General features: G+C 41.0%; 2 protein-coding genes across 5 annotated transcripts in view; both read right to left on the bottom strand.

The window, feature by feature from the left end:
* Positions 1 to 2,593, bottom strand: part of tiam2a (TIAM Rac1 associated GEF 2a) — an 81,608-nt gene extending 79,015 nt beyond the window's left edge. For both annotated transcript variants that reach the window (XM_034525571.1, XM_034525573.1), the window contains exon 1: positions 2,570 to 2,593. The gene's annotated coding sequence lies outside the window, so the exon portion shown is untranslated. The remainder of the gene's footprint in view (positions 1 to 2,569) is intronic.
* Positions 1,190 to 27,228, bottom strand: scaf8 (SR-related CTD-associated factor 8). 3 transcript variants are annotated; one of them, XM_034525575.1, is made up of 21 exons: positions 27,095 to 27,125; positions 26,145 to 26,228; positions 21,445 to 21,529; positions 10,225 to 10,269; positions 9,753 to 9,914; positions 8,898 to 9,054; positions 8,646 to 8,773; positions 8,287 to 8,463; positions 8,120 to 8,199; positions 7,884 to 7,995; positions 7,596 to 7,730; positions 7,269 to 7,378; positions 6,919 to 7,112; positions 6,708 to 6,808; positions 6,293 to 6,406; positions 5,938 to 6,094; positions 5,557 to 5,687; positions 5,137 to 5,278; positions 4,998 to 5,045; positions 4,686 to 4,892; positions 1,190 to 4,541 (listed from the first exon to the last, which is right to left on the bottom strand). In XM_034525575.1, exons 5-21 carry the CDS (start codon positions 9,837 to 9,839, stop codon positions 2,584 to 2,586), a joined length of 4,038 nt encoding a protein of 1,345 aa, XP_034381466.1. In that variant the 5' UTR covers positions 9,840 to 9,914; positions 10,225 to 10,269; positions 21,445 to 21,529; positions 26,145 to 26,228; positions 27,095 to 27,125; the 3' UTR covers positions 1,190 to 2,583. The 3 variants fall into 3 exon arrangements, with proteins under 3 accessions (XP_034381466.1, XP_034381465.1, XP_034381467.1); XM_034525574.1 differs by lacking the exon at positions 21,445 to 21,529 and having other exon boundaries at positions 27,095 to 27,228; XM_034525576.1 differs by lacking the exon at positions 27,095 to 27,125 and having other exon boundaries at positions 21,445 to 21,526; positions 26,145 to 26,195.
* Positions 27,229 to 27,830: the final 602 nt, after the last annotated feature.

Raw genomic sequence — 27,830 nt, 5'->3', positions numbered from 1 at the left:
CTGGTTTTAACGTAAGGAGTGCAGAGGAAGTGATGCACAGAATCGGACCCTGCTCCACGTTAGCTTACATGTCCTTTACTCATCCACAGATAAATAACTGAAGAATGCCGGAGCTCCGCAGTCGGGATGTATTTTTATTGCCATCCAAGGGAGGGCAAGCCAACTGCTGTGTAAATGTCGGTTTCAGGGCAGATAGCGGGTGATTCAAAGTCTCTTGGTGGGGAGGTCAGCAGGAGGCTCGACCTGGCTGACTGCACGTCCCTTTGGGCGCTTGAAATTTATAGACTGAGTCACATTAGGAGACAAACCACTGGATATTTTGAGCCCGGCTTTATCCCCTCACAGGTCTCCAGATTCAAAATGACTTTTCTATGATTGGTTAGCAGGCTAAGCGGAGGAGTAATTTGAGGTAAAGGCATTATGCAGCACATTGAGCTGCTCCTCTTCCATTGTTTTTCCTCTAGAAAAATAAGTAGTGCTAAAACGGCATCAGCAGACGCTACGATGTAGGCGACTGCATACATAAATCCTCCAGCTAGTGGTTTGACACGAGCTGGGCCATAAATGAGCAAAGAGACAGCACAGAGCTCTACGCTAGGATGTGCTGTGTAAGCACTTCCTCCAGCTGTAGCAGCCGGGTCTCTGGCAGTGCAGGGGGGCGGGGGGTTAAAGGGGCAACCAGCATCTTCTCCTACTTCCTCCTCACCTCCCTCCCTACCCCCTTTGTTCAGTTGAGGTGCCAGATGGCTGCTTTACATGTATATTCTAATATAGAAAGCAGCACTTTGATTTAGTAGGAGGGCATTTGGGAGTCCTCTACACCTTTATTGCTAGGTGTGGAATAAAGTGCATTGCAGGGATTTGAAAGTGTTGTATTGACCGTGGGACAGCATCTCAGGTCTCATGGGAGTTTGTTCTCAGGGTGGTTTATTTTTTGACTAGTCTGAAAGTAAGTAAACTAAGAAACAAAAAAAAAGTTAGTGCCTCAAGTCTAGATGTTTCATAATTTCAATACACAACGATGGTATACTAGATATGCATGTCCCACAACCTCTTTACATTTTCATTGGTTTAAACTAATAAAATGGTTCCGTTATCTCAGTTTGAAGCTGCAGTGGTGATGCGTGTGCGCAAGAAGTCATCTTATCGGCCTGAGTCAGGATTCATGACAATAAGAGGGGTAAAAATCTGATGCACCTTTAACTTTTATTCAACATCACAACTCCTGTAGTAGACATGTTGGTCTGAGAGAACAGCAGACTATGGATTTCTAGTAGTATGTCTCAACAGAAAAGCACTACAAGTATGAAATGAAAAAAGAGAGACAAGAAGGTTAAACATGGCTACAGGCCTGCATGCACAGAACGATGGGAGTACATAGACTTGTTCTCCTCTAGGTGAGTGCTGTACAAAGCGCCCGAGCTACCATTCAAATGGTAGGCCAGTCAATTCTGAGCAGGTAGCATTGTGTTCATAGAGCCGCCTGAAACCGAGTTGCACGCACAGTCTGGTGTACATCACACAGTCGTGTTGGGTAGCATCGTGAACGACAAATCCATTAAAAAAAGGCACAATCCCATTCCTCAACAGTCACCCAGCAAAAGCTTAGGCAGACATACAGGCGGAAGTCATCAGTAACTAAAAACTACAAGTCCCACGGTTGCATCCAACAAAGTGCTCTGTGGATGGATGGTATAGCAGCAACTTGAGTTGCGAGAACATCAAATCGACTGAAGTGACAGCACACATGTGTACGAGCCTGTAAAGCAGTCTTAGTTTCCACTGGTCCTGGGTTAGAAAACAGTTCTAAAGCATGTGTTTTTAAAACAGACAAAGCATGTTTATTTAAAACTAAAACAAAATGCACCCAACATGAGAATATCCCCCTGTTCTTTTTCTCCGTTTCGTCCCCCTGGCATGTAAGTTTGTGTTTGTGTTCACTGTATAATTGGAAACAAATTACAGACATTTATTTTGGGGATACAACAGTCATGTTTTCATGTTTAAAAATGTTCATTTTTTCCAATTAGAAGCAGCTGTACTTGTCTCACTGTATGCAGGCTATTTTTTCTGCGTAGAAACAGAAAGCAGGACACCACAAAAGCATTCACTGAAAACTTTGCAGCAGCATTTCAAAAGAAGAGACAGACAGAAATTGGGCCAGCAACCGCCTTTTTTAAGTATCGTCTGCAACTGTATTCAATCCATTGTCGAACAGCCAGGATGTTTTACTCTCTTCCATAGGAAGGTCAAAGCGCATTTTCCCCATATACAATTGAAACATTTTGGTCGGCTATTGACTGAAATTCGCCACGCTTAGATTAATTAAAACGGGTGGGGTGGCATTACAACTTAAAAAAAGTAAATAAAAACACAAACAAAATTATCTATCAATAAATCAGCTAACACGCTTTCTATTTAAGTACACTGGTATTTGTGAGAGATAAAATCATTTGTTATTGGTTATAAGACAATAACTGATGCGAGTCAATATTCGGCATGTCCCATGTGGTGGTTTGCTGACATGAGTACAGAGAAGAAGAGACAACTTTACAAAATGATCTTTTACCTACTGAGTGATGATTATGTCCCCTCAGTGTCTGTGAAAGTGTCTACCACTGGCTGACTCGCAGCTTCCTCCATGGGCTCACTCTGTTCATTGTCTACGTCCTCAGGAGAGGCATGCTGCTCCGGTTCACTTTCAGGGAGCACAGAGTTGGGAGAGGGTTCTTCAGTGGGTTCCGGAAAGCGCTCAGGAGAGGACTCAGGAGAGGTGTCGGGTGTAGATTCAGCCACAGTGCTATTGTCCATCCCAGCTCCATTGACCCACTGGGGTTGGCGTGAGGATGCTCTCTCTGGTGACTCCTTCTCATCCTTCCTTGGGCTTTCCTGCTCCTCCAGAGAGTGAGTCTCTTCAGGGGGGCTGGCAGCTTGTGTGAAGGCCACAGGTGAGTCTTGGGATGAGGCCTCAATCAGCGGTGAGGCTTGGCTTGGGGTCTCAGTGTCTGGAGAAGCAGTGGTTTTGGATGGGGACTGGGCCGGGGATGGAGTCTTGGGCTGGGATGGCGATTCTATTTGTGGAGGGGTCTCAGGTTGTAGTGATGACTCAGCCTGGTCGGGAGCCTCAGTCAATGGGCTTTGACCTTTGTCGTCAGATGACTGGTCAGGTGATTGGTCAGGGGATTGGGCTAAGGGTGGTGACTGTGCCCTACATGTTTCAGACGGAGCTGGGGTTTCTGACTGGTGCTCAGTTACAGCTGCTTGGCTCTGCGATGGAGGTGGAGACTTAGTCTGAACTTGAGGCAGCGGCTGAGTCAGACCCAAGAGAGATGGTTTCCCCTGAGCTTGGGGCAAGAGTGGGGACTGGAATCGCTGCTGAATCTGGGGGTTCAATTTGAGTGGAGCGAGCAGTTTGCCTTGGTTCAGGGTCAAATTTGGATTAAGAGGTGGAGTTGGAAGCAGCGGTGTAGGCAGAGGGAGAAGAGGTGTCCAGCCCCCACGTTCTCTTTCCCGCTCACGGTCTCTCTCTTTGTCGCGGTCCCTGTCGCGTTCATGCTCTCTGGGGCGGTCTCTGCCTTGCTCCCTGTCTCTGTCTCTATCTCTTTCGCGTTCCCGCTCTCTCTCTCTGCTATGGCGGTTGCCATTCAACTCTCTCCTAAAGTCAAAATCCCTTTCATCTCTGTCTCTTTGCCTGTCCCACGGGCGTCTTCGATCATCTAGGTCTTGATGTAGTTCGCTATCAAAAGGTGCTGCTGCAGCACCACTACTACGGTTCCAGGCCTGTGGGCCCCCAACAGCCCCAGCATTACCCGAAACGCCAGGTGCTGCTCCTCCTGCTGTCGCAGGACGGCTTTCAAAGCGGTTGGGGAAGTTCTGCCCAGGTGTGGGCCGCTCCTCCTGGAACCCCTTTGGACCAGGAGGGGCCTGTAGGCCTCCTCGCACGCCATCTCGTTCATCAAAGTCGCCTCTAGTCTGGTTCCAGCGGTTATCAGGAGTGAAGCCTGCAAGAGCCTGCAGACGTCCCACTAGGCTGGTTCTGGCTGGCTGAGTCCCTGGGGTCTGGAGCAGGGGAGGCCGGCCTCCTGCACCACCTCCTGCTGCTCCGGCGCCACCTCCAAGAGGCTCCCTTTGCTCTGGTGGAGGGGTCCTCAGCAGGCCTGTGCTCTGCTTTTCCATTGGAGGGAAGCGGTAGTCCTGGTCTTTGCCCTCATCCGCTCCAGAGGAAGACTCATCTTCTGTCTTGGATACATTTTCATTGTTAAGGTTGGGAGCCCTGTTGAAGGGGTCCAGCTGAGAGAAGGGAGCTCTGGCACGGGCTTGAGCCTGGAGGGAACTCTCAAGGAGGCCAGCAGGGCCCTGCTGCATGAGCAGGGGGAAGCGGGCGGCAGCCCCAGGTTGGAGGAGGTTAGGTCGCACATCCAGAGGGAGCAGGCCAGGCATTCTCTGACCAACCAGGCCAGACTGATGCAGCTGGTGGGCGAGTGAAGCTGTGGGGTGCATTCCAAGGAGACCCATCCCACTCCGGACTGCATTCTGCATGCCTGGAGACAAAACACAATGACAGAAATACATGTTAAAATTATTCTCAGCTGAACACAATTATCCTTTACAACCACAAATATAAACAGTCTTAAAAAAAAATCTATTAGTCTCTTCCATGCAGAAACATGTTGGCATTGCCTCACCTTGCAGTGTAAGCTCTGCAGCAGCATCCATACCGTCTGCAGACTGTGACATCTTCTCATTGGTGGCCTGCTGAGCATGGACTCCCACTGGGTTGAACACACCAGCCATGAAGCCACCAGGGATAGTGCTGGTCGGAGGAATCATAGCACTGAATAGTGATTCCTTGACAGCTTCTTGGCCGGTTGCCACTGAAGGCTGCACTAACGCTACAGGTGGGTACAGGAGAAAACCACACATTTAATCCAAGCCAAATACAAATGAAATCAAAAAGGTGTTGAAAGCACACATTGTACAATGTCATAAAAACTCACAAGTGGCTGCTGAGACCATGGCTGCAGTCTGTGCTGCCTGCATAAAACCTATACAGTAGAAAATGTTTCTGTGTGAGCGTGTCAATTTCTGTAGGTCAGATTAATTATTCATATGATTCTTTATATGACTGTCATATACCTGGCGGAGGCTGTGAGGCATTGAAGCCAGCCCGTATGAAGGGTGGTGGCGGCCCATAGCCGGGTGGGGGTATGCCCATGGTGACGGGGAAGGTAGGAGGCACCAAACCTACAGCACTGGGAACAGCCTGGGCCACTGGGAGCTGGATAAGAGAGATATGAGAGTGTACATACAAAACATTTGTAATTTATTCTCATTAAGTCATATGGTCCACAAGTTCCTGACCATGTCCCAGTAGCTGCCCAAGCCTCTATTAAAGTCTTCGAGAGAAAAAAACAGCTGCTCTCTGGATGTCTAACAGATCAAGATAGTCCTAGTTATTGCTTAATAGAAAAATAAAGCACTGTCGACATGTTCTTCCCGAAGACTGGGTTAAAATCTGATAAACTGTTCACATTCTACCACAGATTGAGAGAGTACCTGTACAGGCATCATGGTGACCTGCTGGTTGTAGGTCTCAGTCTGGGTGTTGGATGCTGCTGTAGTCTCAACGATTAATGGCTGACTTGTAACTTCCTTAGCTGGCTCAGCATTCTTGGCTGCTTCCCACTCTGCCGAAACAAACAAGAAAATGTAAACAAAGTTATAAACCATCATCACATTCTTTGTTTGGATTCAGGTAGTTAAGCTGTAATTTTGCGACAAAATCTTTGTCTTCATTCGTTAAAATTTGGTTTATGCTTAATTTCTGCATGTACAAACCTGCCTGCATGTCTTACTTATATCTGCACAAGCACTGCTACTGAGTCAACAAGAGCGTTTGTTTGAAATAAGTTATTATGCTAATGTGTTTTGTTTCACCATCATTAACGGTCTCTTGGTCAATGATTCCTCCCTCGGCAAAGTCATCCAGGTCATCCAGCTTCACCTTCTCCCAAGGTATGTAGGTGACGCCCAAGTCTACATCCCAAAACTGCTTGTACTCCTGCTTTACCCCTTTGTTCAGAGCCCATGCAATCTGGATCAGATACAAACGCAAGAGACGGTCAAGAAACAGCATTTCTCAAAGATATTTTGAGCATACAAGGATCCATCGACCTAGAGAGCTAAACTGTCTCCGACATTCCCCCATAAGGGGTTAATGGAAAACTACACCAGAAGAAATTGCAAGCAGAATGAGAATACAATCAATTAAATTATAAAAGGCAATGTTTACCTTGATGATTTTGGAGCCAATTTTGAAGGAGCCAGTGCTGAGCTTCTGGCGGGCGCGGTATGCATCCTGTCTGTGGACCATACAGATGTAGGCACAGCCTCTGGGAGGGATCATCTGAAGGAACACGCGCACATACAGATTACATTACATAGTACGTGGGAAGGTTACAGAAAAAAGTCGGCATTTTGTGGAGAATGACAAAAGGGTTACATGTATGAATGAAAATGTGCAAATGTCGAGTATAGATGAATGACAAAGAAATAAAAGATATAGATACTCTAATGTAAATATTGCTGAGAGGCAGCTTAATGTATTGACAAATCTAAGTTCATATGACAATATTTTAATATTTTTCAGATCAAAAAACTGGATAACAGTAACTTAATTAGAGGGTTGGTGGGAGAAGTGTACTTACATTGATAGATTCAATCTGGCCAAACTCTTCAAATAAGTTGGTGAGGTCTTGCTGAGTGGCCTTTTTATCCACCTGGCCAACCCACAGAGTCGTGCTGCACACTAGGTACAGGTTAGGAGGGAAACAAATCATACTCATCAGAAAAGCACCAACGGCAAACAACTATGAACATATTTGTGATGCAAAAACTGCCACAATAACTTCCACCTACCACTTAGAGTCTTGGACCTGATGGGAGGCAGTCCTTTCTTCTGTCGCTCCTTCTCTCGTTCTCGGGCACGTCTTTCACTCGAGTAAGACCTTGATGACTTCCTCTTGCGGTCTCTGGAGCGTGAGCGTGAACGCTTACGGTGTTTACGTTTACGTGAGCCGGAGCGGGACCTGGACCGTCTCCTCTTGGGAGACCTACAGAGAGAAAACAATAAAAAACGTTGGTAAATTCTTTCCAGACTGACTTTCGTGTTAAAAGTTCATAGCTTATTCAACTTAAACAAGACGATTCAGCCATATTCAAAAAGTAACGTGGCACAAAGTGATATTTTAGAAATAGGTAGAACTGACCTAGAGCGCGACCTTGAGCGTGTTCGGGAACGTGTGCTTGTGATCTTCTTCTCCTCTGCCTCAAAGATCTCCTCCTCCATACCATCTGGGCCCTCGTCCAGATCCATGTCCTAAACAACAGACAGGGTTATTTCAGACCTCTACACAGAAATACAAGGTCATGTAAAACTGCAGTAATAACTGTAAGATCTAGGCTTACATCTAAATAAACATACTTGGTGCAGTCCTTGAGTTGAAACATCCCATTTACAAATGTAAATAAACACAACCACAGTACAAATAAATATGATTTACAGGTGTTGGTAAAGGCCCACTGGCCAGGCATACCTGCTGTTGGTTATCTATGGTGTCATCCAACTTGTTATCTAGCTCAGGAAGCTGTGCCTGGCTGCTGCTGCTCTGAGCAGATGCAACTGTGTTTTCGTGCCCAAAGATTGAGTCCTGCCCTTCTATGCTCATTGCCTGGAGGAAGAAAAGAGCAGTATACCGATTATGTGTCATTTATCAACGGGGCATCTCACCAGGTAGGTCAAGGCATATGTATCCATAATTGCAACTATTACATCATCCGTCCTGAAAATAACTTGTTTGGGAAACAATTATCTGTATGTGTACCTTCTGCTGGTGCTCTAAAAGCTGCTTCTGAAACTGTTCCAGGTTCTGTTGTTGAAGCTGCTCAGCCAGCTGATGGAAGAGGGAGCTGTTGATGGGCTCTGACACCATTGGCCTGGAAGTGGTCAGCAGCTCAATTAGATCAATGAAGGTCGTTGACACATTGACTCTGGGTCACTATTAAGTTAGTATTAACGTGTGAGAAATAATATCTGTATCATAAAACACACTGAACTTACAACTGAGATGATGAGGAGTTCTTTTTAGATTCTTCACCGCGATCAGAATCATTCCCAAAATCAAAAGGACCCAGAAGCTTCTGCAAGGAGCACATAACATAATCACATTAGGAGGCATCAGTTGACACACGGAATAAGAAACTTTTACTTGCTGACTGCAGCATTACCTTATTAAAAGAGGACACCCTCTGCTCCAGGGGGTTGATGCTGTTGGCAGTAGCGGCGGCAGTGAGTTGAGCTGTCAGAGCTTGCAACTGAACCACCAGGCCAGCATCCAAGGCCTGCAGAAGGGATGGCTGGGGCTTCTGCTGCTGCATCTGTAGACTCTGCACCAGCTGCTGCAGCTACAACGTGCGACAACACAGTATTTTACATTTAAAAACACCAACAGCCACTCAGGCTGCAGAGGCGACTCAAGCCAAAAGGACAACGTACTGTTTTACTGGAAATAGAGATTCTTGAGGACTAAAATCGTTTCAATTTCAAAGTTTATTAACCGACATGGTGGGTTCACAGGCTCACTAACCTGTTGTCCTTGGGGACTCTGTAGGATCTGTGCAACAGCAGCCACAGTGTCTGTGTTGGTAATCTGGGAAGCCCAATCAGGCAGACCGTGGACTATGTTAGCTGGGGTAGCAGGGGTAGCTGGGGTACCTGCACACACAGAAACAGGGGAGTTGAAACGTATGAACTCTGAAGTAAGCTCATTTCATAGTTGGTTCAAACAAGCTATCTGACCACATTATTGGTGTATGGTTCTGTGTGCACTTTGACTGACCAGGTGTAGCGTTATTGACTGGAGCGGCACTGCTGGACATGACAGGTGTGATGCTGGGAGGGGGAATCCCTGCCGCCATGTCCAACAGAGGCTGGATGATGTCACTCTTGAAGACTGCATTCTTTTGCCACAGGTTCAGGACTCGCACTATCTTACTCTGAAAACAGATGAAGATGAAACACTCAGCTTTGACATAACAGTAAAAATGCAAAGACACTATGCCAGGTGCAGCCTTAAAAAAATAAGCTGTTATGATAAAAGAAGACCGACAAAAAGTCCAAGGCCAAAGACGGCCACAAAAAAGGTAAAATGTCATTTAATTTACTTTTCTGTTTTTTGGGGAACAATTTCTCATATTTATCCATGATAATGTGAGATGGGAACAAACTGGCATTGGCGCATGAAGCCAATAAAGTTTGACTTCTGCGAATAGTGTTCAGATAAAAATATCCAGATCTTCTGGAAATGTTCCACATCCATGGGTCCTATACAGCAATTGCACTAGCATTTCCTTAAACCCCCACAGCATGAATGGAGGAAGGAAAATAACTCTGAATTCAGCTATTAGTGTTAATTTCCCTGAAAAAATATCTGCTGAGTTACAGATGTTTCTTACCCAACACAAGTCTCTGTGAAAAATCCTGGTAGCTTGGCCCTACAAACATTAAGTGAATGACTTCACTCTTCACTCACTTACTTTTCCAATGAAATAGAAAGAGACCGTTGCCAATCCCTGATCTATTGTTTAAAGCACTGGTTTCTGTAAAACTGTGGCATATATCAAGGGGTCTAATATCATCTCTCGTGATCAAAAGCCAGAGAGGAACATACAAAACCTATTTAAAAATGTCTGACCTTATCATCTGAAGGGCAGCGGTAGAGCTGCTGGAACGTTGCAATGATATTCTTGCTGAAGCGCGGGGCAAACACATCCTTCTCCATGCCAAACTGGTGCCGCGACTGCCTGACAATGGAGTCGACGACGTACAGCCCAGGGACCTTGTATTCTGGTTTGCACTGTGGAACAGAAACAGACAGCTGGTGTTAGGATATTCTAATAACAGTGAAACAATATATGAAGTTACTGTCTGGGGCCTTTCATGCATCAACCTATTTACAGGGCTACGCTTCAAGCATCACAAGCATCATGTGAAATTGATTGTTAGAAGAAAAGACATTTGCACAAGTATGAACGTTGCACTCGCACCGAATATATAAAATCCCCAAATCATCACTAAATGAAATGTCCCGATAAGGTTTGTACAATAAGGGTTATATTTATTTATTTACTGCACTTAGATGATGACTCATTTTAAGAATAGCTCACCTTTTGAATGAACTTCTCCACACTCTGGACAACATGCTTGTAGAACTGAAAGAGAAGCAGAGGAAAGGGAACATTTTGAGTGACTGAAGTTCTATGAACTTTAAGTTACATTAAGACTTGGAACATACAGAATAATCAATGTTGAAGGTAAATTGTCGATTTTGTGGGGTGTAACAGAAAGATGCCAATAATCACTGTTCAAGTAAGAAAAATTACTTTTGTAATGGGTAAGAAGCAGTAAAAATCGATAATCCTCTACGAGTATAGAATAGATAGCAGGAGCAGCTCTCAGACAAATGTTCTGAACAGAAAAACTAAAAAAACGGAAGACATTTCATAACATAACATCAGAAAAGTAGTCTGCTAAGTGAGGCTTGTTCCAGCAAAAACCTTCTTCTAGTCATTGTTGCTGATTATTTAATAAATATTCAGCACCCGCATGTGGTTATGTAAACGAGTAAGAAAAGGTCAAAATAACAGTGTAAATCTAAAAGACCAAAATTCTCACTTTCATTAGGCTGTCCAGTCCTCTGTTCAGTCAAAGCACTCTTCAATCAAACAGAGTCATTACAACATAAAGGTTGTAATGGCAGCCAGCAAGAGGTGAGGAGACAGCCATCCACTGACAGCTGGCAGTACGGTAGCTCTCCAGCTATTGGCTGTGCCTGCTCAAAGCATTAATCGTTTGACAGTTTGGTTCAGCCTCAAATTATAGACCAAGCTAAATTGTAGTTGAAGGCAGACTTGTTTCCTCTCATATTGTTGGCCTACATAAAAATTTACTATATTGTTGTTGTGAGGTGAGGCAGGAGAAGGAAAAGACAGCACAGGTTGAACCAAATAATAGCCAATTATTATGGAGCGTCTTTTTAATACAAATTTCTTTCTGCTTAAATCTAAAACAGTGTAATGCTAAATGGACCTGTACTTGTATAGCGCTAGTCTTCTGACCACTCAAAGCGCTTTCACACTACATCATTCACCCATTCATACACTGGGAGGAGCTAAGCTTCCACCTGCACATCAGCAGTAACTAACATTGACACACCGTAATCACAGCTACGGGAGACATTTTGGGGTTAGGTGTCTTGCCCAAGTACACATCGACATGGGCTAGTGGAGCCGGGGATTGAACCGCCGATCCTGATTGAAGGTGGACCCTGCTCACCACTGAGCCACAGTCGCCCCACAGTATGCATTTAAGTCTTAATTTAGAGGAATTTACTAACAATAATTGTCATATTTGTAAAATATGGTGCATTTATCTATATCAACAATTACACATGGTAAGCAGCATAATAACTTTGTGCCAAAACAAGCCATCGTTTGGCTTACAAAAGCACCACTTTGTGTGCCGTGCACAGCTACAGCCCCTGCTGCTAATATTTGACCTTAAACGAATCGTCAAAACAAATTTCATCCGACTGGGAAGAAGAAAACTAAAATGCTCTGCTGAGGTATGGCCAGTCATTTTGCCCAGAACATTAGCGAGCAACACGTATGGGGGCTTTCACACCTGGAATTTGGTTCACCTGGTCTGGACTAAGGGGAAAAAAAAACTATACATTGTGACAGGAACTGGACCAGAACTAAAATGCAACACGTGAAGGTATAGACCTGAAGTTATAAACTCGCAGGAAACTCTTTGATTGTCATCCTGCATCAACAGGACCCAGCAGGGGAAATCAAATTCCAGTGACAGACAGAGGTTTAAGCACAGTTCAATGCTTCCGATATAACGAAGAAATCACTTATTATAACCTTTAAAGTATAATCACATCGATCTCATGTTATGCATAACGACTAACAGCTAGAGGCAGCACGGTACAAAAGCCCCTTTGCGTGCTCCGAGAGGACTGGTACGAATGTCGGGGACAGCAAGGACACACATGAGGCCTCGTGTACAGTCGGGTTCAGGGCTTATTACTTTGGGATCACACACTTATTATTGAACTGACAAAGTACTCAGGGTTGAAAACAAGCACAGCAGTTTTAAAAGCCTTTTCTCTAATAATCAGGGAAAATACCAGCGCTAACGTGCTGATTTGCAAAAATAGTTCATAGACGGGGTCGGTACATCGCTGAAGGACCGCGTTGCTGCTGCCATTAGCCCTTTCTTTAAGGGCAGTTTAATTTTCATAATTATGTAAATAAAAAATACATAATGAAAGCTGGTACGCCAATTACGTATAGAGCGGTGCAAGTCACTGCATTCTCCACAACACTGGTGTGTACATATTTCCATTAGAAGAACAAAAAGAAGAGGAAAAACCTTCTATTTTAGGTGTCGAGTTAAAAAATAAACACGTGGGCGCCGAAATAAAAATGCAAGATGTTCAGCAAGGCCCAGACTAAGACTTTCTGCAGTCAAAAATGTGTAGCACAGGTTAAAGAAACATGCAAAAACACTGACATTCAAGCCTCAATGGTGGATGAGAAGAATCTTTGCTGAAGCTTTATATATTCCTAATAATAACAACTGAAGTATTACATGCTGTGCAGCCTTTTTTTGGTTTGGTTTTGAACAGATAAAACGATGACTCTTTAGCCACACCAATTGATGTCGACTGGTGTGGAAATATCTAATACAAGCTCAAGTTCCACAATCAGCCAGTAGATGGAGTCAAAGGACAGGAGACTAAGTGGTTAGAGTGTCTGGTTCTTTGTCACAGGAACCATATAGACAAATATAATATTTTAAATAAATTAAGCACAAAAGCCACAGATTAAAGGATGGGATACTAGAAGCCTACAATCAGAGGGATGTGTTGCTGTCAAAATCAATTATCGCTAATTAAACTTTGGTGCTGTGATGTGATTTTGTGGCGAATGCATTACAAGCATCAAACTGTTAGTATTTCACTAACTTTGCATAGATATTGCACTCTCAAAAACAAAAAACATCTCCATGGAAAGGGATTTTCAAGGAAATAGTTTATCAATCAATCAATACTTAAATACTTGAAATAAATGTACATATTAACACTAAAACACCGTGAATAGCTGAAGCAATTTAAAACTAACAAGCTTTCAACTATGCACTCAAGGAAAACAGGTTACCAATGTTCAGGAATACCAACCATGAAAAGCATCTTAACTGCTATGCCGTTTAACTCAGAGCCAGCTATGTGTCCTGAGTAATGCTTGCAGTGACTGGACATTATTGATTTGTGTCAAGACACTATTGACAGTACAATTTTAGAAATAAAAAAAGTGTCAGATGCACCAAACAACTTGCTAATAAGCCGACGCCTTGTTCAAGCCTGAAATGATGTCACAGACAAGATCTTAGATAACTCAACAGATGCCTTAAAGATGCTCTAAACTAAATAACCTAACTCAATGATAGAATTAGCACAACATAAGCCTTAAATAAGTAGAGAGTAAACACATTAAACACATCAGTAGTCCAAGTAAGCCAATTATAATATAGTCAACACTGGCCGATATGAACAGGCAAAACAGGATGGCTTGACAATGAAAAAAGGGATTTTAAATGTGTTAATTAAAACAAGCAAAGCACACAATCATTAGTTTGGGGCTGAAAGTGATTTTAAAAGGCCAAACTAGTCGGGTCTGGTCTGGTGTACAAAGACCCAACGGCCCGTTTGAACTGAATCACAGAGGAAGACCGTCTGTCTTTTTCACTTCAAAGAGGTGTGGCTCTGTAACATCTTTAATTACTCTGTATTAACCAGTGACTGAAAGGTAAGGAGGCGGTGACTGGTGACGACACCACTGTCGTAAAAAGCATAGATTATGACTTAAAATGAGACGTGAAATATTGGGCAACATGCCATTATGAGAAAGTCTATAAATCTATAACAAAAATAACATTTTGAAATACATTCAGAGCTTCTATTGAGGTTTTTCGAATGAAGCTTCGTTTGTCATCACCCTTAAAAAAAAAAATGTTTACATTCTCAATTTGAATAAAGTGATTTGTGTGATTATATTCAATTAACTTCCTTGAATGAATATAATTTGGCAGTCTAGCCTCCCTTTGTAAGCAGGAGAGCAAGAGGTTTTTCTGACCATAGTTTTTTGAAAGGTTGAACGGCAACAAACATGGAGTTAGGTAAACTATTTCGTTAGATAAAAACTATTTAGAAATGTTAGAAATTACTGCATATATCTCATTTAATTTGTTTAACTTCACAACACTCTGGGGTTATGGGAAATGGTTTGATAACAAGACAAGTCGGAAACAATCGCACACAGCCACCACTGGAATAGGCTAGTTTATTATTCACTAGACCGTCTAACTGGTCACTTCCCCAGTCTGTCTTTGCTCCACTCAGTGTGTGAGTGGAGAAGTTTAACACAAGAGCTGAGGAATCGGGTGAAATTTTAGCAGCTGTGCTCATGATTCTACCGGTGTGCCACTGGAGAATGAATGTAGGGGAAAACACTCATTAATGCAGCCTAATCTTTTGCCGTCAAATATTCAGAGAATACCGGGTAAAAATAAATTAAAAAAAGAACATTAATAGACAAAGAACAGCTTAATAATTTGAATGTCAATCTTATGGATGAAGCATCAAACTATTTTGTACAGTTCTAGAAAATAATTAGTTTAGTTTTGATGACACGTAGACATAAGTAAAAAAATCACAATGTAAATGATATGAGAAAAGCGGTGACTGCTGATGAGGAAATGTGTGCAAAGTTGGAGGAGTTCGGGACTGTATAAAGATGAGAGCTACACAGACTGAAAGTTCAGGTTCTAAATATATGAAGACAGAAAGAGACCAATTGAGCTTGCTGAATAGCTGAATTTGCATCCTATGATATCAATATCACAAAGTTTGATAATAATAATAATGTAATAGTAAAAGTGGTCATAGATACTAATACAAGATACATAATACATGTATACAATTCTAAACGGAAACCAATAAAGACAGTAGTAAATACCCAGAGAATCAATACAAGTTAGCGTAGCTATTGGTACTTTAGTAGCTACGGAGTGAGATCTCGTCTCAAACCTCCTCTCTGACTGTCTCTGAGACAGAGACAGACGTCATGGCAGAGAGAAGAAAACACAGCCTAACAATAATCGTTTCTCATTGTAGGGAGATGACCATGGCTCTCGTTCTCAAATTTACATTTGTTGTTGGCATTGAAAAGAGTATAATTAACAATAGTGAGTTATTTAAACATTTCTACTGTTGTCGTTTAATTAAGAAAGACTTTCTTTCCATATGAATAATAAAGTAATGTTAAATCTTTTTTTAATTAATTGTCCAACCGTCAGAGTGCATGACTTTAAACTCTCTGTAAACCTACTGAGCACAGGCATGCCTCTCTCCCAGAGAGAGGACCGGTCTGTAGGCAACTGATCTAGCACCAATTGTAGACTGATAACGTGTGCATAGGTATGCATGTTAAGCCTACTATTAGTTTCAACAACTAGGGGTTTTAACAACTGACATTAGGTTTACAGAAATTGGCAAAAGCCCTTCTACATAACTAGTTGGTTGGTAGAAATATTAAATAACAATTAATAAACAATAATCAGTAAATTATTTGTATTAAAATAAACTTTGCACCTACAGGTGCTGAGTGGAACAAAGACATAATAAAAACGAGATGAGAAAAAAGGTAAGCCTGTTTTAGAACCACAGTGATTGTGATAACAGTAACACAAGTTTGAAGTGTGAGCGCCAGCAGGACAGTGCAACAAGTGCACTTAATAAATATTACGGTCTGAGCCTGAGCTCGTTGTAGTCTCAACTACCACAACACCAGTAAGATGTCTATCAATACAAATTAGTCTCGTTGGTTACAGTACTGTTGAGAAACTAGCAAGAGTTACAGTAGATAAAATAAAATAAAAAATGTATCTAATTGAAAAGTTCTGTCCAGCATTGCCAACTATTTTCCAATGAAAGTTGCGAGCAGCGAGCTCCAAAAGTCGCTAAACACCGACAGGCTTTCGGGCCTCCCCACCCACCCCAAATTATCATTATGAAACAACAAACATAGCTATTGTTGGTATTCCCAGCTGTTAAGATAGCAGCTTTTTGAAGACTCTGCTGACACGCAAAGAGAGCACGTTGACGGGCAGGTAACCTGTCTACCTATTATACATCTACTTTGTATCATTGAGAATTAGAGCTTTGGCGCTATGTTGCACACTTCAGAAGGAATGCTGGATCTCAGTTCCAGATGTTTTTGCGGACACAGCGATACACTACAACCAAACCAAAGCTAAAGTCATGGAGTCACTGAGGAAAGGAGGGAAGTAACACGCCATGCGTGGAGATCCATTGCCACAGAATCTTGCGTTACTGTGCCTATAACAAGGGGATTTATTTGAAGAGAAGTCTATATTATGTATTTGTGAATAAGGGCAGCTAGTTATGTCAAATGACTCGGAACATGTGCCCTAGAAAACAAGCTAAACAAAAACACAGCGAAGAAAGTTTTTCAGGATGGGACGGGTTGGTCCCTGATATTGCCACAGATACCTGACGCACCATTTCTAAACCAGATTGTTTTCTTTAAAATCCAGAAAGTAATATGGCACAATAATGCACTAAATGTGTACCGGTAAGTTTTGACAGATAATATTACTGTATGCAATTTAAGTTGGGCTGCAACAACGAATCGATTATTCAAATAGTTGGCAACGAATTGCATTATCGATTTGTTGTGTTGCGCGATTATTACGCCACCTAATAAGACGCGGAGATGTTTGAGTATATAAAAAAAAAAGTTGAGTTGAGTGCGGAGCAAAAAAAAAGAAGACGGTTGAGCAAAGACCATCGAAGAGATCCGTAACGTTGTGCGAGAACTAACGGTTATTTCCCCGGTGGTGAACGGCTGTTTTTACAGAGACAAGCCACGCCCCCTCTCCTTCCTGCCCCCCTGGAAGTTATCGAGACGGAGTCGGTGAAATTCCCCGAGCTGTGTGAGCCTACGGGTGATGTTATGAACCCAAACACCAGGGCGTTAGATGTTCCGACGTTTATGGGATGTCCACAACAAGTATAAAGCAGAACTAGTGGTTATTTATTCCGCGGTGAACGGCGGAAATAACTGTTTTTACCGAGACAAGCCACGCCCCCTTTTCCTGCGGTTTATAGACAAGTGCGTCTTATTTAGGTACAATTTCTTTTTTCTTTTAAAAATTAGCAGGTGCGGCCTATAGATAGGTGCGATCTATAGTCCTGAATTTACGGTACCTGTTTCCTGTGCATTTTCTGGCACAGTTCTGATTAAAGGGTTGGAAATCAATGCCTTTTTGTTTTTTTATCCGATTCATCGATTAATAGAACAAATAATCAACAGATTAATCGATTATTAAAATAATCGTTAGTTGCAGCCCTAAATTAAAGCAATACAAATCTAGTTAGCTCAGTCTTCTCAATCTTTTCCTTTGTATTTTTATTATTACTACTTATAAGCGCAAAATGCACTATATCTTAACATAGCAAATAATTGTTTGCTGCTATATTAATGCTCTGAATGTAAAATAGATAACTTTATATACATTGCTTATCTTATTACATTGTTCAATTAAATTGATGGAATAATTGGCAGAATACTCAATTACTAAAATACACGATAACTGCTGTCCCAAGTTTTCTGTTAGTGTATTAAAAGCTTCGTCGTTCAAGTAACTTGGGGATTAAGTTTATTTAAAACTAAACAAAGGTGGATTTTGATGGACACATTGTGCTACATTCATCAAGTATCAAGCAGGTGAGTCCCTTTAACAATCTATATAAATAATGAAACAATGACATAATTGATCCAAGATGAGCTCTCAAACTGACACTTGATGAATGCTGGGAACTTGTGGCATTTGAAGCAAGACGCAACAAGGGAAGCAACAAGTATATCACAAACACAAATATATCTAATTTAATCAAAATAGGATTTCAGGACTGAGGGCTGCAATAAAGAGGGGAAGATGCACCCATGACAGCCCAGACTCCCAGAACACAAAAAGAAAAGGCTGCCTCTCATTCTCTGAGCGCGTTTCCTTCGCAGTAGCAGCCCGATCTAGTTTGGCTCAGGAAGTGAAAGTGACAGTGACTCGCGGCATTGGCCTCGTTAGCTTGAAAGCACCCCAAGCTGACTGCTCACTGCGGTGCTTCCCGGGACTGAGGACTTAGTGCTTGCTGCCCTTTCTCCCCCTGACGGAGCCCACGGACCCCAATGTGAGTCTTAACCGGGCCGTACTCTTCTCAGTGCGCAATCTGCGGCCATGTCACACCCAACCCGTCTTGAAATACAAACCCTGTCTCATTTACCATGCTTTGAGAGTTTGTTTTTGCCGTGTCATCACCATTTCTATTTACACAACAAATATGTTTATGATTGCTTAAGCAGTGTAAAAATACTCAAGCAAAAGTCCTGCTTTCAAAATTTCAGTTGAGTAAAAGAACAAAAGTATTATACTATTATTCTAATAGTTAGAATATTCAAATATTCTTCAAGTACCAAAATGATACTCACTATGTAGAATGGCCCATATAAAATGGTATACTAACAGTAGGCCTATATCATTGAATTATAATTATTGATGCAATAATGTGTTCATCAATTTAATTTTACAGCTGGTAAAGGTTGAGTTAATTTTATCTACTTTATATAATAATTAGGCGATATACTACTTAATAATACATCATAGTTTATTAGTCAATTTATAGATTGTATTAAGAATCTGAAAAGTAGCCTATATAGTAACTGATATCATTTAAATAAATGGAGTGACCTTAAAAGCACAATATTTCCCACTGAGATGTTGTGGAGTAAAAGTATGAAGTTACATACAATGGAAACTGAGGTCAAGTATTTCAGTAGGCAAATAAAGCTTTGTTAGCGTAGCCTTATCAGTAGCTGTGTACTGACGTCAAAGCGTTTATTTAAAAGGTTGTTGGATAATAAAGTGGGAACTTTTAAAGCCAAGATATAAAAAGTGAAAGATGGGTTAAATTAAATTGAGAAAAGGACTGTGGTGAGGACAATGTGAGTCCTGACAGTAGAGTGCAGTCTACTAATATAGATACAGATTTGTTATAGGGCTTTCGATTTGTATTTAACATTTAGACGACAGTTTGAAGCCAGGAGAAAATAATATAAAAACTGTAATGAAATATCTACATGAGGGCTGCAACAACGAATCGAAAATCCGATTATTAAAAGAGTTGGCAACGAATTTCATTATCGATTCGTTGTGTGTTTGAGTATATAAAAAAAAAAAGTTGAGTGAGCGCAGAGCACCTAACACGTAAACATGTTGGAGTCCTCGATGAGGAGGAAGGGAGTTCAACAGCAGGGTAAGTCACTACAGAATCCTACTTGTGTCCCGTTTTGAAGTGAGGAATGTTTTAGCTCTTCTGGTGCTGCCGTTTACTCGTTATCCAGCTTGACAAGTTAGCGTTAGCTCGTTAACCGTAGTAAAGCAGGGGTGGTATAGTTTGCAAGACTAAAGACACGTTTTTAGTCACTCGCCTTTTTTGGCCCATTCATTTGTCATGTATATATTCTGTGCTTTGTTCCATATCGGTTATTGTTTACAAATAAATGTGTGTGTGTTGTACTTTTTAATATTATTTTAAAGTTCTTTTATAGCACTGTTTAAATGTAGTGTATAAATGAACTTAACTTGCACTTACTACAATGATGGTTATAATTTAATGAACAAGCTTCAAGTGAACTTGAGTGTGAGAGTTTGAGAGGGTGTGCGTCTGAGTGTAGTGTAGAGAACAAGTTCTGACTTTTTCTGATTTGTATTTTTCTTTATTTTATATAAATGATTTATTATTCTGACAGCTCAGGTCCCTTTAAACAAAAATATACATCTTTTTGTGCACTTTATTCTAAAAAAGCCTATATATTTGGCAGATATAAAGCATACATGTGTATGTTTTTTGTGTTTGTCCATTTATTTTTATTATTACTTTAACAGCTCAGGGATGTTCAAGGAGCAACCTGTTTGTGCACTTTCTGAAGATTTGTTGCACTGTCAGTTCTGTTTTTGAATAAAGGGTTGGAAATTAATGCTTTTGTTTTTTTTATTCGATTCATTGATTAATCGAAAAGATAATCAACACATTAATCGATTATTAAAATAATCGTTAGTTGCAGCCCTAGTCTACAGTGTGAAACGCAGCAGTGGCATGCTTTTGAACTGCATCCCCGTTACCTTATCTGTACACTAAACTATTGTTCTCTCCAACAACGCAAAATGAAGGAAACTAGCAAGGCATACTGAAAAAGTTAAGATGAATCTAAACCCTTCAAGAAGTAATGTGTGAAAGCATTTTGGATATAACACCATAGATGGATAAAAAGGTAAGGCTGCTTGCTGCCTTGAAAAAGCCTGTGAAAGGCATCTGTTGAGCTTGTCAATCAGGTGAGTGAACCACATCAGTTCTACAATATACTGTAGGATTAGGCTACATGGGTCACATTTAAATTAATTGACAAAATAATAAATTTGTTTGTTGATAAAATCAGCACTTGAAACGGTAACTTAAACACCAAAACCGGATCAGCGGACTTGACGCGGTCCATTCTCAACATATGTGCAAATATGAAACACACTGCGTGTGCAGCCAACATGAGTCACTGCTACTCTGTCAAAACAAACACTCAGGGTTTATGCACCGTGAAACAAACAACCCTCGGGGAATGAAATTACCATGTTAATAAATACTGTCATATTGATGCGATACCAACATTGGCCCTTGAACGACTACCAACTGTGAAAGATTCTGCCCGGCCTATACCATGTGAAATTAGTAAGATGTATACGTGATGTCTGTTATGTTGAGGATGAATGCTGAGTTGCTTAAACTGTGCGTTTCATGTCAAAGCAGCACAAAACAACACAAAGGTTAAAGTCATATAAATCCCCAATGGCAACTTGACTGTCTGCATCCTCACAACCCCATCACATCAACTAATGATTGATCAAGCGCCAACAATAATCAGTATGAAGCAAATCAGGACATGTTCTGACTTGACTTCCAAGAAAGAAAAGTGCATCAATTAGACCACAACAAACATTGTCATCTGACAATACAAAAGAGAAAATTAACACAGTTGTACCTTCAACTTCAAACAAAACCAAGAGCACAAAGCCAACACTGACCAGTGCATGACAACCAGAGGGGAAACAGCAGTGTGTGGGAGCAAATTAAGTTTTAAAGGATTTTAAGTCATCTTCCATCTTCCTTGTGAAACAACCCATACTCCTACCTAAGCTGGTAAGGGATTCTCTTATCTCTTTGTAACTCTCTCCACCCCATCCTCCTGCTTCACTTTCAGTGCTTTGGGGGAGCTGCTGAGGGAAGGGGAAACGGGTGTTATTCTCAAGCAACACATGGCACAACAACACCAAAAGCACAGCAGTTCCTTTAGAAACTAGAGTACAGGCAGGATAAGGAAACACATTATCAGATGATTTATCATTGAGGACTGGTGTCCTGGTCTTTAGCTGTCAGGCCTTGAAATCTTGAATTAATTACATGTTGTAATAACATTTATGGTAATAAGAATACCAAGAAATATATAATATGCATTTGTTAAGAAAAATATATTGACTCTTGGCCTGCATCCCTTTAACCTTTATAACCACAGATGGTCATAGGTATTTGGTCAGTGTTTGTCAGCCTTTTTGCTGACAGGCGTTTAATAGACCCAAGTTGCAGGAAACCAGCCATTAGTGTAGTGTAAGAACAGAAGACTAATTACAGAAAGGTGTTTTCTAACCAAAATATAGTAACTTGATCCAAATGTTTTTTAAAAACACGTACGTCAAACTAAATATAAAGGGGGAGGGATTTCTCAAAGAAGTTCTTTATTGCAGGCGAGTGCAATATTAGAAGCTCTTATGATGTGGGTGTGTTTAGTTACGGACTCCATGCGCTTGTGTCTCACATTGCCATGTTAACTACAGAGCCTTTTAGACAACGAACAAAATGCTGAGTATATCAAAATAGCATAATCTACCGTAAACATGTGATCCGTGTCAGAACAAAACATTATTTCTCAGCTGGTAACATTTACAATGACACCATTTGCAAGATTTGAAAGGGACGATAGACGAGGTGACCAAATGGTTGTGTAAGTTACATTTAAAGAAGTTAAAGTTGATTATAGTGCCACATCTCTTATCTTTCAGCTAAATTAAGTGACGGATTTGCCATTACTTTTGCAAGATCATTGAAACCGTATTCAATTCTCAAACAAAATATTGTAATCAAACTGATGACTGGTATTTTTTGTTTGTTATTATTGAGCCGCTGTCTACACAAAAGGTCACATAACGGCTTCAAGCGGTTGTGTACAATATAATATGCATAATATAGTGCTGCCAAGACATGGGTGAAAACAAAGCTGTGACTGTAAACACTGGCAGAGAACTGAAGGTCAAGCGTAGACATCGTGTTAAAAACAAATTATCTAGTCGTACAGTTTTTAGGATAATAGTAATCCCTTTTACAACTAATTCTATTATTATTTTGTTTATGTAGATCCATTGGACCTGTATGAAACCAATCTATTCCAATATGAACCTAACTTGGCTCCCAATCTGAGCAGTGGCTTAAAAAAAGCTGTCAAACTCCATTCAAAACAATTTGTTCACTCAAACAGTAGAATGAAGCACTGCAATTTGACGTATAACAGGAGGAAAAACAACGGTGTAAATCATAAAATGAATGAAATCCATTCAGTCGTTTGCTTTCAGGCTCTTGTATTGTGCATGCTTGCTCACCGTCCTGACTTGGTGGGACACTTTAATAATGGCTCCATTCTATTTGTGCCATTAGAAACTTTTCTCACAATGAAAAGTAAAAATGTCTGCTGTGCTTGTGTTATACATTAAGATAATAGAATTCATACTGGGGATGACACCATTTTCTTAAAAAACAAATGGGTTAGAACTATTCAAATATCCATTTTGGTGTTTTTTGGCCACTGGACCGTGTTCGACAGGCAGCGAGCTACGCAGCACTGCACTTCAGACACCCCGTTTCTTCTTATTCCTGTCGCATACGTTGAAAGTGCCGCAATAGACAGCGAAGCAGCGGATTCGTGACAGGAATTATCTATACAACCCCCATCTCATTTCACAAAAGAAAACTAAATAAGATGGCAGACGGCTGCAGGGAGATCGTCTGAAAAGTTACCTTATTGTTGTTGGCTATATTGTATGTCCTTCCCAGTAAATGTGACAATATAAAACCTTTTCTCTACAAACGTAAAGAAATAGCAAGTAAAACTCAACCATCTACAATCTGATCTGGAGAGCACAGCTGATAGGCAAGCGGTTTGTTTACATGACATAACAACCCTTGCTGTTAGGATCAGGTGCCATCATTTCAGGTGTTGTTCACCGTGTTCAGCTTGAACCATCATTACATTTCCTTTTCAATTAATGAAAGTGATGTGGGAGTCCCATCCACAGTCGTGCTGCTTTTTAAAATTGTACTATTAGAATATATATGAGAATTTAGAATATTAGTTGACAGCCCTAATAAATACTCATAGTGCAACATGTTACTTTCATTTTCTTTAGTATAAAATAAAAGACTGTTATTTTGTATTGAGGTCGTTGTTTTTTTAAAACATAATTAAATGCAATTTCAAATTGTGTTTTGCATCATCCAATTTTTGGTTATTTTTGGTTATAACAGCATAGCATATAAAGCAGTCTCCTGAGTGCCTTATTTTAGATCCAAACAGCATGTGAATATGCCAGAGCAGCAGACTTTAGTGATCTGTGCCTTAATCTGCACCATGATGCAATAATAATGTAACTTTAACAATAATAAAAACCCTGCATGTTGTTAGGTGAGATATAAACCCAATATAAAATGCTGTGTCTCTTCAGGCTGATTTTTATACTATACTAACATCATTGGAAACAAATGGCTACACAGAATACTGCATTGGATTACGCAAATGGTGACTACCATATCTTGGTCTAGCTGTCTAATTTTCATATACTAAAAAACTATCACTTCGCAATCAGAAAACTGCTAAAATCCACACACAAGCAACTTTACGGTACAGATTGTTAAGTACACTCAATCAATTGTGTCCCAAACCATGTATTTGGTAGTTAATACGGAGTCCCTTAGGATCTCAATCCTGCTGCAGCCCTCCACTTCATACCCCCAACGCATATTATCTGATGTAAGCAACATTTATTGTTATTCCAGTTGAATGGAAAATTGCTAGTGCGGTTCAGTCCCCACATGATAGGCTCTGCTTCTGGTTCCGGCATAATATGGGGCATCCCTTATGGAAACTTGAAATTAGCAAAAACATAGACCTGTATAACATAAACCTTGCATTAATGTTGCACGGTGTATTGATACTAAAAAAGGTACAGGCACACGCAACAGGCAGCGCTCACAGTGAGTGATCGCAGGGGAGACATGGCATCAAGTGCAGGAGCTTTTGCCGACCGTCATCGGCTTTTTGGAAAAGAAGATGCCAGAAGTGAAATGTGGAAGTACTTTGGCTACAGACAGTGAAGGAAAGCCCACTGACAGACAGAGACCCGTCTACAAAACGTGTTTCAAAGCCACACAGACCACGGTTTATTTTACCTCAAACATGCATCTGTAACATTATGTAACTCTAAAATTGCTCATACTTATGGAAGGAACTATGTAGTCATCTGGTCAGATACGGACAAAAGTCCTACATAGCCGTGTATAATCAATGCTATGATGGCACCATGTAGTTTAATAATAATAGTAATACTAATATTAATGCCATTTGTTAAGTGTTCAAAAAGCTGGGCAGGAACAAGCTGGTAAAAAGGGAACCATACAGATGTTTTATTTATTACTATTATGGATAAATATACCAGTATCGTATTTGTGGTATTGTATCGAATTCTGGTATTGTGTATCATATTTATGGCAGGTATCGTATCGAAGTTATAATGTTGGTATCGTGACAACCCTAGCTTGCATCCATGGACTTGCCCGTGAACCCTCTCATCTTAATTCATTCCACTAAACAAAAATGCTTACTCACTTCCTGCCTTAGTTTTGAACCTACCAACTACATGTTGGTGTGACATGAGCTTCAGTCTCTTGGCTTTACAGAAAGCATAGAGACATCTGAAGATAACAGAATCCTCTGTACAGTTTGTAACTAATGCAATACCCAAAAGGTATTAATGAAAGGATATAGTAACCAGAAGTGGAAATACATTTACAAACCTTTCAGTCTTTTACACGAGTATATAATTTAACTGTTATCAAAAAAATATATAATTATTTCCTACATATTGTACTACAGGAATTCACAAGGGTACAAAGATGTTTTTAAAAAATGCACTAGACTGTGTGGATCAGTTCATCTGAGCTGACATTGCATTGTTATGGATCATATCACTGACACAAGGAGATCAGCAGCTTGTACAAGTACAATGAGGGCATACTGCCAATGGCATAGTAATTTAATGTTGTTGTATAATTTAAATCAGTCCTCAAAGTCCACATTTGCATCTTTCTTTCCACCGTAGCTCAGGTTTAGTCTTTTGTATCCCTCAACCACAAATTGGCCATCATTTAATAAAGTAGTATTTATATGTTGCTTTAAAAGCATGTACTATTAATCAAGTGAAATACAATAATGTAGTTCAAACAGAGGTTATATGTTGGGAAGAGAATTCAATATCTGTTCTTTTTTTGGTTCTTATTCTTATTTGTCACTCTAAAAACTGAAACACCTTTAATGACTCACTCCATAACTAAGATCAGTTGTGGACCTGCTCTTTCTCTTAAGAGCCATTTTTACCCTAAGTTTAAATATTAAAAAATAGAAAAATAATGCCAGCTGGATGACTAAGCAACGATATTGGAGAATTTCTCTTTTGTGACCATTTCTTTATTCCCCACTACCTGCCTCATCCTTTAACACTACATACTTACTTTTATAGCTTTGATTCCAGACTTGGTGATCTGGGTCATCTTGGCCTTGGAGATGGGTGGCTTGTACTCATTCAATGAGTAGAGCTGAAAAAAATAACAGAAAACACATTTAGTCATAAAGTGTAATTACTAAAGCATAATCCATTCGAGGCTGTATTATAAGCAGTAGTCTAGCATTAAGCACTCTCGTCTATTCGCCGTATGCTTCATTGTGGATGTTTGTTTGAGGGCAGGGAGCTTTACTACTATTAAAATGACCATTCACGACGGAATTGCGTTCAATCCAATTAGTATTACTTGTGAACCGTGAGTGGACGTTGAGCTCACTACGGCGAGCCAAAGTGTCAATGCGGACAAATAGGTGCGCCAACATGACCAGCTTTGAGCCCTCTCGGTTACTCAAGTTAGCGGTTAACCTCACGTGAGCGAGCAGACGTTAACTAACCGGGTCGCCCGAACGGTTGGCGTTATATTCTGAGCAACTGGTACGTTACACCGGGGCGCTCACACTTCTTCTTCGGTCAGACGTCCATGGCAATACATGTGTGATGTATCTCTCCTCCCGTCCGTACTGCGTTAAATTAACGCGAGTTAGCTCACCGAGTTATCTCGTTTTGCTAACTTGTAGCTAACGTTAGCAGTTGGTCAACGTTATGGTTGTCACCAAACAGTCCGTGGGGGAAAAAATATGTACATGCTCATATACGACCAAGCACGACGTGTGTTAACAAACATGCTGTCTCCCCAGCTACAGTCTGTACGGTGAGCATTAACGAGCCACCGAGTACCGCGATGTTGTCGCTGTATTGTTGTGCATAAACAGCGGCCTTGCGTCAGGCTGCCCTCCTCTCCTCCTAGCTAGACGCTAACGGTAGCTACCGCGAATGTGAATAAGACTACATTCGTCTACTCTCAATGTGTTCCGAGTCGTGCAGCGGTTTCAGACAAACCTCATTGTTAAAGACTTTGACGGCCTCCATGGTGTTGCTCGCAGGTGGCTGTAACTATTTACAGATATCTCCTCAATAACCGGTTAGAGACATGCATGCTCGACGCTTGGCGAGATGGAGGAGACTGCCAATATGGCGCATAACCTCAACAAGAAAATCTGCTCAGCGCGACGACTCCTAGCGTCCAATTCGGGACACTACACGTAGGACCAAAAAGGCCCCCTTTTTGTTGTTGTATCACAGCCGCGGTACTCAAACACACACTATGGGGACATTGGACGTTTAGATAAAGTGGAACATGTTAATTCTTGTAATAACACTTTATTTCCCTGTACATACAACAAGCACACTAACTTGCATACCAGAATCGAGATTAAAGAACACCAATGTACAACTATTTACACTGAATTCACATTTAACATGCACAACATACGAAACATAATCCAGAAACAAAGAAAAAAAATACATTTTTGTGCCTGGAGCTGGTTGTGCCCCTACCAGTAGATGTTGTCCCCACGTCAACGGGCCCCTGCTGGCCTTCCATAAACCTGTTGCTCATTGGATAATATACATAAAGCGTGACATCTGTATCTAAACAACGTCCTGCTTATGTGTAACTAGTACAGGGTTTGTGTCTGCTGGACTTGTTTGTAAGGGCCTGAGGTGGTCTGCCTTAAAGAGTATATTACAGGGTATTGTTTTCCTGAGAATCATCCACCATGCGTCATGTGTTTAA

This window comes from Cyclopterus lumpus, chromosome 22, assembly GCF_009769545.1.
Source record: "Cyclopterus lumpus isolate fCycLum1 chromosome 22, fCycLum1.pri, whole genome shotgun sequence".
NCBI lineage: Eukaryota > Metazoa > Chordata > Actinopteri > Perciformes > Cyclopteridae > Cyclopterus > Cyclopterus lumpus.
Note: the sequence above shows the minus strand (reverse complement) of the source record. Positions and strands in the feature narration are given on the sequence as shown.